At 46.9% G+C, this 12,471-nt stretch overlaps 1 protein-coding gene across 4 annotated transcripts in view; it reads right to left on the reverse strand.

Annotated features, from left to right (window-relative positions):
* The window catches only part of ATXN3 (ataxin 3), a 51,507-nt gene that overhangs the window by 21,008 nt on the left and 18,028 nt on the right, over positions 1-12,471 (reverse strand). For all 4 annotated transcript variants that reach the window (XM_077267859.1, XM_077267850.1, XM_077267865.1 and 1 more), the window contains 3 exons: positions 12,119-12,204; positions 11,967-12,033; positions 5,943-6,030 (listed from right to left, as the gene is read on the reverse strand). In XM_077267859.1, coding sequence (XP_077123974.1) covers positions 5,943-6,030; positions 11,967-12,033; positions 12,119-12,204 — 241 coding nt within the window. The remainder of the gene's footprint in view (positions 1-5,942; positions 6,031-11,966; positions 12,034-12,118; positions 12,205-12,471) is intronic.

Consider the following 12,471-nt stretch of genomic DNA (forward strand, 5'->3'; position numbering starts at 1 on the left):
TTATTTTCCCAAGGGTAACAGGAGAAATTGGACCCCAAAAGTTGTTGTGCAGTTTCTCCTGAGTACGCTGATACCCCATATGTGGGGGTAAACCACTGTTTTGGCACACGTCGGGGAGCGGAAGGGAAGTAGTGACGTTTTGAAATGCAGACTTTAATGGAATGCTCTGCGGGCGTCACGTTGCATTTGCAGAGCCCCTGATGTGCCTAAACAGTAGGAACTCCCCACAATTGACCCCACTTTGGAAACTAGACCCACAAGGGAACTAATCTAGATGTGTGGTGAGCACTTTGATCCCTCAAGTGCTTCACAGAAGTTTATAACGCAGAGCCGTGAAAATAAAAAATGTGTTTTCTTTCCTCAAAAATATTTTTTTAGCCCAGAATTTTTTAATTTTCCCAAGGGTAACAGGAAAAATTTGATCCCAAAAGTTGTTGTCCAGTTTCTCCTGAGTACGCTGATACCCCATATGTGGGGGTAAACCACTGTTTGGGCACATGGCGGGGCTCGGAATGGAAGTAGTGACGATTTGGAATGCAGACTTTGATGGAATGGTCTGCGGGAATCATGTTACGTTTGCAGAGCCCCTGATGTGCCTAAACAGTAGAAACCCCCCACAAGTGACCCCATTTTGGAAACTAGACCCCCCAAGGAACTTATCTAGATGTGTGGTGAGCACGTTCAACCCCCAAGTGCTTCACAGAAGTTTACAACGCAGAGCCGTGAAAATAAAAAATAATTTTTCTTTCCTCAAAAAAGATGTTTTAGCAAGCAATTGTTTATTTTCACAAGGTAACAGGAGAAATTGGACCCCAATATTTGTTGCTCAGTTTGTTGTGAGTACGCTGATACCTCATATGTGGGGGTAAACCACTGTTTGGGCGCACGTCAGGGATCGGAAGGGAAGTAGTGACATTTGAAATGCAGACTTTGATGGAATGGTCTGCGGGCGTCACGTTGCATTTGCAGAGCCCCTGATGTGCCTAAACAGTAGAAACCCCCCCACAAGTGACCCCATTTTGGAAACTAGACCCCAAAAGGATCTTATCTAGATGTGTGGTGAGCACTTTCAACCCCCAAGTGTTTCACATAAGTTTATAACGTAGAGCCGTGAAAATAAAAAATAATTGTTCTTTCCTCAAAATTATGTTTTAGCAAGTAATTTTTTTTTTTTGCAAGGGTAACAGGAGAAATTGGACCCCAATAGTTGTTGCCCAGTTTGTCCTGAGTACGCTGGTATCCCATATGTGGGGGTAAACCACTGTTTGGGCGCACGTCGGGGCTTGGAAGGGAGGGCGCACCATTTGACTTTTTGAACGCAAGATTGGCTGGAATCAATGGTGGCGCCATGTTGCATTTGGAGACCCCTGATGTGCCTAAACAGTGGAAACCCCTCAATTCTAACTTCAACACTAACCCCAACACACCCCTAACCCTAATCCCAACTGTAGCCATAACCATAATCACAACCCTAACCCCAACACACCCCTAACCACAACCCTAACCCCAACACACCCGTAACCCTAAATCCAACCCTAATCCTAACCCTAATCCCAACCCTACCCACAACTGTAACCCCAACACAACCCTAACCCTATCCTTAACCCTAACCACAAGCCTAATCTTAACCCTATTTCCAACCCTAGCCCTAATTCCAACCCTAAGGGTACCGTCTCACATAACGATTTACCAAAGATCACGACCAGCGATACGACCTGGCCGTGATCGTTGGAAAGTCATTGTGTGGTCGCTGGGGAGCTGTCACACAGACCGCTCTCCAGCGACCAACGATGCCAAGGTCCCAGGTAACCAGGGTAAACATCGGGTTACTAAGCACAGGGCCGCGCTTAGTAACCCGATGTTTACCGTGGTTACCAGCGTAAAAGTAAAAAAAAAAAAACGTACATACTCACATTTCGGTGTCCTTCAGGTCCCTTGCCGTCTGCTTCCCGCTCTGACTGAGTGCCGCCATACAGTGAGAGCAGAGCGCAGCGGTGACGTCACTGCTGTGCTGTGCTCTCACTTTCCGGCCGGCAGACAGTCAGAGCGGGAAGCAGACGGCAAGGGACCTGAAGGACACCGAAATGTGAGTATGTACGTTTTTTGTTTTTTTTTAACTTTTACGCTGGTAACCACGGTAAACATCAGGTTACTAAGCGCGGCCCTGCGCTTAGTAACCCGATGTTTACCCTGGTTACAAGTGAACGCATCGCTGGATCGCTGTCACACACACCGATCCAGCGATGACAGCGGGAGATCCAGCAACGAAAGAAAGTTCCAAACGATCTGCTACGACGTACGATTCTCAGCAGGGTCCCTGATCGCTGCTGCGTGTCAGACACAACGTCATGGATCGTACCGTCGTAGCGACCAAAGTGCCACTGTGAGACGGTACCCTAACTCTAATTCCAACCCTAACCCTAAGGGTATGTGCCCACTTTGCGGATTCGTGTGAGATTTTTCCGCACCATTTTTGAAAAATCCGCAGGTAAAAGGCACTGCGTTTTACCTATGGATTTACAGCGGATTTCCAGTGTTTTTTTGTGCGGATTTCACCTGCGGATTCCTATTGAGGAACAGGTGTAAAACGCTGCGGAATCCGCACAAAGAATTGACATGCTGCGGAAAATACAACGCAGCGTTTCTGCATGGAATTTTCCGCACCATGGGCACAGCGGATTTGGTTTTCCTTAGGTGTACATGGTACTGTAAACCTGATGGAAAACTGCTTCGAATTCGCAGCGGCCAATCCGCTGCGGATCCGCGGCAAATCCGCTGCGAATCCGCGGCCAATCCGCTGCGTATCCGCTGCGTATCCGCGGCCGATCCGCTGCGGATCCGCTGCGGATCCGCGGCCGATCCGCTGCGTATCCGCTGCCGATCCGCTGCGGATCTGCGGCCGATCCGCTGCGTATCCGCGGCCGATCCGCTGCGTATCCGCGGCCGATCCGCTGCGGATCCGCTGCCGATCCGCTGCGGATCCGCTGCCGATCCGCGGCCGATCCGCTGCGTATCCGCTGCCGATCCGCTGCGGATCCGCGGCCGATCCGCTGCGGATCCGCGGCCGATCCGCTCTGTGTGCACATGCCATAACCCTACCCCTAACCCTACCCGTAACCCTAACCCTACCCCTAACCCTACCCCTAGTTCTAACCCTAGTTCTAACCCTAACCCTAGTGGAAAAAGAAAAAAAAAAAATTCTTTATTTTATTATTGTCCCTATGGGGGTGATAAAGGGGGGGGTTATTTATTATTTTTTTTATTTTGATCGCTGTGATAGAACCTACCACAGCGATCAAAATGTACCTGTAAGGAATCTGCCGACTGGCAGATTCGGCGGGCGCACTGAGCATGCGCCGGCCATTTTCCAAGATGGCGGCGCCCAGCGAGGAGACGGCCGGACACCGGGAGGATCGGTAAGTATGAAGGGGTGGTGGGGGGGGGGGTGTCGGAGAACAGGGGGGGTGATCGGACCACAGGGGGGCTTTATTCACACAAGGAGGGAGCGGACAGGAGGACGGGGGAGCCGGCAGGCGGACGGAGGGGACCGGAGGACTAACGGAGGACTGGGGGGGCGATCGGTGGGGTGGGGGGGGTCCACTTAAGTATTTCCAGCCATGGCCGATGATATTGCAGCATCGGCCATGGCTGGATTGTAATATTTCACCAGTTTTTTAGGTGAAATATTACAAATCGCTCTGATTGGCAGTTTCACTTTCAACAGCCAATCAGAGCGATCGTAGCCACGGGGGGGTGAAGCCACCCCCCCTGGGCTGAAGCACCACTCCCCCTGTCTCTGCAGATCGGGTAAAATCGGAGTTAACCCCTTCACCCGATCTGCAGGGACGCGATCATTCCATGACGCATACGCTGCGTCATAGGTCGGGAAGGCACAGACTTTCATGACGCAGCGTATGCGTCAAAGGTCGGGAAGGGGTTAAAATTTTTCCGAAAATTCAAAAACTGAAAAGTGGGGCGTGCAATATTATTCGTCCCCTTTACTTTCAGTGCAGCAAACTCACTCCAGAAGTTCATTGTGGATCTCTGAATGATCCAATGTTGTCCTAAATGCCTAATGATGATAAATATAATCCACCTGTGTGTACTCAAGTCTCCGTATAAATGCACCTGCTCTGTGATAAGTCTCAGGGTTCTGTTTGCAGCAGAGAGCATCATGAAGACCAAGGAACACAACAGGCAGGTCCGTGATACTGTTGTGGAGAAGTTTAAAGCCAGATTTGGATACAAAATGATTTCCAAAACTTTAAACATCCCAAGGAGCACTGTGCAAGCGATCATATTGAAATGGAATGAGTATCATACCACTGCAAATCTACCAAGACCCGTCCGTCCCTCTAAACTTTCATCTCAAACAAGGAGTAGACTGGTCAGAGATGCAGCTAAGAGGCCCATGATCACTCTGGATGAACTGCAGAGATCTACAGCTGAGGTGGGACAGTCTGTCCATATGACAACAATCAGTCGTACACTGCACAAATCTGGCCTTTATGGAAGAGTGGCAAGAAGAAAGCCATTTCTCAAAGATATCCATAAAAAGTGTTGTTTAAGGTCTGCAACAAGCCACCTGGGAGACACACCAAACATGTGGAAGAAGGTGCTCTGGTCAGATGAAACCAAAATCGAACTTTTTGGCAAAAATGCCAAACTATATGTTTGGCGTAAAGGCAACACAGCTCATCATCCTGAACACACCATCCCCACTGTCAAACATGGTGGTGGCAGCATCATGGTTTGGGCCTGCTTTTCTTCAGCAGGGACAGGGAAGATGGTTAAAATTGATGGGAAGATGGATGGAGCCAAATACAGGACCATTCTTGAAGAAAACCTGTTGGAGTCTGCAAAAGACCTGAAACTGGGATGGAGATTTGTCTTCCAACAAGACAATGATCCCAAACATAAAGCAAAATCTACAATGGAATGGTTAACAAATAAACGTATCCAGGTGTTAGAATGGCCAAGTCAAAGTCCAGACCTCAATCCAATTGAGAATCTGTGGAAAGAGGTAAAAACTACTGTTCACAAACGATCTCCATCAAACCTCACTGAGCTCGAGCTGCTTGCCAAAGAAGAATGGGCAAGAATTTCAGTCTCTCGATGTACAAAACTGATAGAGACATACCCCAAGCGACTTGCAGCTGTAATCGCAGCAAAAGGTGGTGCAACAAAGTATTAAGTTAAAGGGGCCGAATAATATTGCACGCCTCAATTTTTCAGTTTTTGAATTTCCACAACAATGTAAAATAACCAATAAATTTCGTTCAACTTCACAATTGTGTTCCACTTGTTGTTGATTCTTTACCAAAAATTTACATTTGGTATCTTTATGTTTGAAGCATGATATGTGGGAAAAGGTTGAAAGGTTCCAGGGAGCCGAATACTTTCGCAAGGCACTGTAGCAGAGTAGTAGGTGAAAAATTGTTCTGATACAAAACATCAGAGGAAGATATAAGGGATTATTTTGATGAACAGGCGGTGCAAATTAAGCACAACTCCTCCCTCCATCATACAGATGGGCTATCACATTAAATGTCCAGTTCTGGCGCCATTATTAAGGAAAACAGATGATCTCAAAGAAGAAACGAGTGTAAATTACATCACTTAGGAGAGGAAACCATTGCCCATCAGATGGATCCCCCCTTCCAATCAGGCTGGCAGAAGAGGTGTAATGTGTGCGGGACGTCCACATGGGCCGATATTCCTGCCGAACAATTTCATCTCATAATGAAATCTAGGCCATGACGAGTGGTGCAGCGGCCGTTCTGACGGTCCTCAGCCCTTTCTCGAGAACAACAGCTTATGGTGTAAATTAGGATAAGCCTGGACTCGACACTCAGCGAATAATGGGGGTTATACATATTGACAATAGGGAATGCAATCATCCCTTTAGATGTAGGAGACATAGACACAATATGGAGCATTACCTTCCTGTTGCAGCTGAGCTAAGAAGAGTGCAAGATAGGTGTCTGATATGAGTTCGGGGCCAGTCAGCAGGGAATTCAAGTTGAACCACTGCAAAAAGTGTAAAAAAATAGTAAAAAAGTGAACACACTGACTAAATGACAGTGCACATGACATGTACAGAAATGTCATGTACAAATGTTTGGACACACCTTCTCATTTAAAGATTTTTCTGTATTTTCATGACTATGAAAATTGTACATTCACACTGAAGGCATCAAAAATATGAATTAACACATGTGGAATTATATACTTACAGTAACAAAAAAGTGTGAAACAACTGAAAAACGGTAATTAGACCTACCGGTAATTGTATTTCCAGGAATCCATCCTGACAGCACCATTGGAGGACGTCCTTCTTACCCTCAGTGGGACAGGAACAACAAGCGGTTAAAAGGACCCTCTCCACTCCACCCACCAGTGATTTTCTTAGTACCACATCTGGATGGATGCAAAAAGAGTTTATTAACAATATTACACCAATGTTACATCACATTAGTACATTTCAGAGTTTGCAGCGGGAGGGAACTAGTAGTGCTGCCAGGATGGATTCCTGGAAATACAATTACCGGTAGGTCTAATTACCGTTTCGGCTGAGGCACCCCCCTTTCTCTGCCCATGATGTAGCAATAGCTCGGGTTGAGTGGGCTCTAAGGGTATCCGGGGGATCTTTCCGTTGGGCTGTATATGCTAGGTTTACCGTAGTCTTAATCCACCTAGCAATGATTGCTTTTGCTGCCTTACAACCTCTATTTAGTCCCCCGTACTGTATGAACAAGTTAGAGTCCCGTCTCCAATCCCTAGTCACCCCCAGGTATTTTAGTACCATCTCTCTAACATCAAGGTTATGATAGACCCCTTCCTTCGTATTTCTAGGGTGTTGGCAGAACGAGGGAAGAATTACCTCCTGATTTATGTTTGTAGAGGTAACTACCTTGGGGAGGAAAGCTGGGTTAAGTCTTAAGACTATTCTTTTGTCAAAGATCTGAAGGTATGGATCCTGAATGGATAGGGCCTGCATCTTCCCCAATCTTTTAGCCGAAGTAATGGCAATTAGGAATGCTGTTTTAAAGGAGAGATTGGCTATGTCCATATCCTCTGACAATATGGGGTTCTACAAGGGGCATTAAAGACCAAATTTAGGTCCCAAGGAGGTGTTGATCTCCTCACAAGAGGTCTCATTCTGTGTGGCCCTAGAGAATCTTGCTATTCAAGGATGGGAGGCTAGTGATGAATCAAAAAAGACACTAAGCGCTGCAACCTGTACTTTTAAAGTACTAGGCCTGAGGCCTTTTTCAAACCCCTGTTGTAGAAAATCGAGAATTTTGGGAATATCAGGTTTTGAAGTATCCACCGGGACTTCACCTAAGAACGAACAATACCGCTTCCAGATTTTGTTATAGATTGCTGAGGTCACCGGTTCCTGCTTGCCTGGAGTATGGTAATCACATCCTCTGGCGGGCCTCTGGCTCTTAGGGTCTGCCGTTCAGGATCCAAGCAGATAGTTGTAGTGAGTCTGGGTTGCTGTGAAACACCGATCCTTGGAATAAAAGGTCCTGCCTCTTCGGTAGTAGAATCGGTCTCTCTGTTGACATTCTAGATAGTAGAGAGAACCAGCTCCTTTTCGGCCAAAAGGGAACCACCAGGATTACTGTTGTGTCTCAAATCTTCCTGAGTGTCCTCGGGATCAGTGGAAGAGGCGGAAACGCGCACAGAAGACCTTCTCCCCAATGCTGAGACAAAGGGTCGACTCCTATGGCTCCATCTAGGGGATTGAGAGAAAAAAAAAAAGCTCTGGTCTTTGCATTTGACCTGGTGGCAAAAAGATCCACCTGAGGTGTTCCCCACTGCTGGCACATACTGCTGAATATTTCTGGATTTAATTCCCATTCTCCGGGATCTACAGGCGTTCTGCTTAAAAAAATCTGCCACCTGATTCCTGGTACCTTCGAGATGAACTGCCGAGATGGACTTGACAGATTTCTCTGCCCATCTGAAAATCTGGTGTGCCAGGTGCTGCAGAGGTGGATGTCTTGGGCCCCCTTGGTGTCTTAGGAATGCCACTGCTGTCATATTGTCGGACAGTATCCTTACGTGTCTGTCTCTGACTTGTGAATGGGCCTTGGATAGTACCTTACAGATCGCATACAGCTCCCTGAAATTTGATGATTTCATGGAAACTTGTGGACTCCACTCCCCCTGGTAGTATGTCCTTCCTATATGCCCGCCCCATCCGAATTGACTGGCGTCTGTGGTGACGGTGACACAGGGGTAGAGGACCCATGGAATCTCCACCTTCAAGTTTTTCGGTGTGGTCCACCAGGCTAGGGAACTCTTCCCTGACGGAGAGATAATTATCTTCTTCTCCAGAGAATCGTGCCTTCTGTTTCAAGATCTCTTTCTGTAATCCCCGCGAGTGGAACTGGCTCCATTTCACACAGGGTATACATGCTGTCATTAAGCCTAGAACCCTCATTGCTTCTCTTATGGAGGGAGTATTTTTCCTGAACTGGTCTATGCCCTTGATCAACGCCTTTTGTTTGTCTTCCGGTAGGAAAGATGTTCTGGCGTTGGAATCTAGTATGACCCCCAAAAATTTCACTCTGGAATTTGGGACTAGGCATTATTTTTCCCAATTCACAATCCACCCCAGATCTTGTAGAATGGAAAGTATGAAGCTGCAGTCTATTTTGAGAAGTTTTTCTGATTTTGCCATTATCAGAAAATCGTCCAGATATGGCACTATGGCAATATTCTGGTTCTTTAGGTAGGCTACTACTTCTGACATTAGTTTGGTAAATATTCTGGGTGCGGAGGCAAGGCTGAAGGGAAGACACGTGAATTGGAAGTGATACATTACCCCGTCGTTCATCAGGGCGAATCTCAGAAATTTTTGGTAAGTAACGTGTATTGGGACATGGTAGTATGCATTCCTTAAATCCAAGGTACACATCACCATGCCCTTGTCTATGAGAGGTGTCGTGGACCTTATAGATTCCATCCTGAATCTTTTGTATCTGATCCACCTGCTTAGAGGTTTTAAATTTATAATCGTTCGGGAGTCCCTCGATGGTTTCTTTATTGAAAACATGTGTGAGTAGTGGCCTTTGCCTCTCTCTGAGGCGGGTACCGGGATGATTGCCTCTAACTTTAACAACTCTTGAATGTTTGTCCACATATGGGGAGTTTAAGAGAGGACAGGGTCTGGTTACTATGAATCTTTCTGGGGGAAGGCTGCAGAACTCTAGTTTGTACCCTTGAGCAATCACCTGCAGAATCCATGGATATCTTCTGCCAACTCCCTAGAAATTTCTGTAACCGACCTCCCACCTTGATGTCATTTATTTGGCTTTCCTGCACCTGTACCCGGGAAGATGGAGTCTCTACCTTTTCCACCCTTGGGATAAGACCACCTCCCAGTCTTCCCTTTCCCCCTGTAGTCTGTCTTCTGACTAGGTTGGGGTCTACGAAAGGGCTGGTACTTTATTGTATTTTCCTCTGGGAACCCCTTCTTTTTGTCTGAGGCTTTTTCTAAAATGTCATCTAGAATAGGCCCAAACACTTTATTCCCTGAAAATGGGATGCCACATAGTTTATTTTTTGATTGGATATCCCCTGACCAAGTCTTTAGCCAGATAGCTCTTCTGGCCGCATTGGACAAAGACTCGCTTCTGCCCGCGAAGCGTACAGACTCTGCTGAAGCGTCCGCCATAAAGCCTGTTGCGAGTTTTAGCAATGGAAGGGATTTGAGAATAACATCTCTGGGCGTTTTAGCTTTGAGATGCCCTTCCAAATCGTACATCCATAGGTGCATGGACCGGGCTACCGATGTTGCAGCTATATTGGCCTGTATTATAGCTGCCGAGGATTCCCAAGTTCTCCTGAGCAGTCCATCTGCTTTGCGATCCACTGGATCCTTTAAAGCGGAGGAATCTTCAAATGGGATTGATGTCTTCTTTGCCACCTTTGCCAATGGAACATCAATCTTGGGAACTTCATCCCACACTTTAATATCCTCCAGATTATAAGGTAAACGGAGTCTGAAGTCTCTAGGCACTACTACTCTCTTCTCCACTTCCTGCCATTCTTCCAAAATCATGGAACGAATATAATTGTTGACTGGAAATATTTTTGTGACTTGAGCATGTAAACCGCCAAACATTTCATCCTGAATCGAAGTTTCCTCTGGCGTGTCCTGTAACTGCATGGTGTGACGAACTGCATGAAGAAGTTCATCTGTATCTGCCGCCGAGAAGAGGTCTCTTTTCCCTCTACCCAACGATTCGTCTCTCCCTTCCTGGTCTGATTCTTCCGAATCCTCTTCCTCGCAAGAAGGACTAGACTCTCTTGGTCTTTTCCGTGATGTTTGCAGTTCTGTCTGACTTGTCTGGGGAAGATTCAGGCTCGAGATGTATGCCTGAACCTCCTGACGGATCATTGTTTCATACTGGTTAATAATGCAGTCTGGTCACCACCCACAATTTTAGATGTGCACGACTTGCATAGTGACTTTCGCCAATTTTCCGGGAATTTAGCAGCACAAATAGGACATTTACTTTTCCCGGATTTTTTCCTTTCTGGTGCAGGGACTGGAGGCTCTGCGTGCCCCTGTAGTTGATCTGTCCCCTCAGGTCTGGCTGTCTCTTCCATAGCGGAGATAGCTTAGCCGAGTACTCCTTGTCAGATGGCCGGCGGCATATAGACCCCCCTATAATGTTTATATAGGTTTTACCTGGTTGATCCTGCCCTCCTTACCGCGTCCCTGCGGCTGACCGTGCTCCAAGGCCTCTCCTGAGGTCGGCGCTGCTGCTGGCATCCCGCGCTTGCCGCAACCGGAAGTGACGCGGCCGCTGGACCTGGAAGTGGCCGCTGATGGAAGCGGTCTCCGGAGAAGAAAGCGGCCGTATGCTGGGAATCGGTTGCTGAGCTTGAAGCGACCGCCGCACTCACTCCCCAGCAGTCAGACGCCCAGACCGAGAGCCCCCTGTGCACAGGAAGCGGACCCGACCCCAGGAGCAGCGCTACACTGGGGAGGTTGATTGACCCCCCATGGCAGGCATCAGCAGCAGATAACTTGCGGTGGGGAAGGGAAAGGCTGGGCCCCCCGATCCCCACCATCTGCATAGCACAATCGAAGGAAAAGCTTGCCGTTCCCATCCACAGTGGGATAGGAAAAACACTAGTGGGTGGAGTGGGGAGGGTCCTTTTAACCGCTTGTTGTTCCTGTCCCACTGAGGGCAAGACGGACGTCCTCCAATGATGCTGTCAGGTGGTGAACTGGAAATATGTCTTATATTCTAGGTTCTTCAAAGTAGCCACCTTTTGCTTTGGTGACTGCTTTGCACACACTTGGCATTCTCTTGATGAGCTTCAAGAGACTTTGAAGAACCTAGAATATAAGACATAATTTCAGTTGTTTCACACTTTTTTGTTAAGTATATAATTCCACATGTGTTAATTCATAGTTTTGATGCCTTCAGTGTGAATGTACAATTTTCATAGTCATGAAAATACAGAAAAATCTTTAAATGAGAAGGTGTGTCCACACTTTTGGTCTGTACTGTATATGACCGCCACCATCTGCTGTCACGCACGGACTATCAACAGTTTCCTAGGTATCCAAATCCCAGGGCAAAAAGCACATTATAGATATATAGGGGCTGGATGAATATCATCAATTCAAAAAGTCACAGTATAACATGAATTCTCCAGGTCTATGAGCCTGGAGTACAGAATTGAGGATTCATGCAGCTTGTCGAGGGACAAGGACAGACTGTTCAATAATTACGTGACTAAATATAGTACAGGGGGAAATACTCTATGCAAATAAAAAAAAGCCATCAAGAAAAAGTCATGCTTTACACTGCAGGCTGCAACAATGAACTCTTGCAAATAGCTAACTAACTTATGTTACAGAGATTCCATGTAATATTAGATGTAGTATCCCGTAAATCCCTGTACTCTTCCACATCCGGGCTGTGACTTACCTGTTTGCCGAGCTTCCGTACAGTAAACCAATGCTCCTTGTAATTACAAATGAAGGCATGCTCATTTCTGGAGGAGAAGAAGGATCACACAATTGTTAGATAAAATGTAAATACGTCAAATAACTAAAAAATTCCAAAAATCCAGGTCTCACATGGGATCGATGCCGAGCGTCTGATACTCAGGACTGTTAAAGAGAATCAGTTCTAGTCCCCAAACTCTGAGCGCGTCACTGATCACCTGCAGAAAGGAAGAAAGCAAAAAAGCCCAGATCTGAGAGACGGTATTGTGCTGGATGGAGAATTCAGAATATATTTCTATATGATTAAAGGTCTGTAGCCACTCTTGTGTGACTGCAGACTTGTGAGTCGCCCAAGGGCATGCACTGCGCACTGTGAGGACTCGCCAGTTGCTGAGCCGGGACTGGAAGGTATGTATGGGTTATGCATACTCCCTGCCAGAGCCCGTCCAGTGGGCACAGCTGCCCAGGGAGCATAGCTGACTACA

Source organism: Ranitomeya variabilis, chromosome 1 (assembly GCF_051348905.1).
Source record: "Ranitomeya variabilis isolate aRanVar5 chromosome 1, aRanVar5.hap1, whole genome shotgun sequence".
NCBI classification, from domain to species: Eukaryota; Metazoa; Chordata; class Amphibia; order Anura; family Dendrobatidae; genus Ranitomeya; species Ranitomeya variabilis.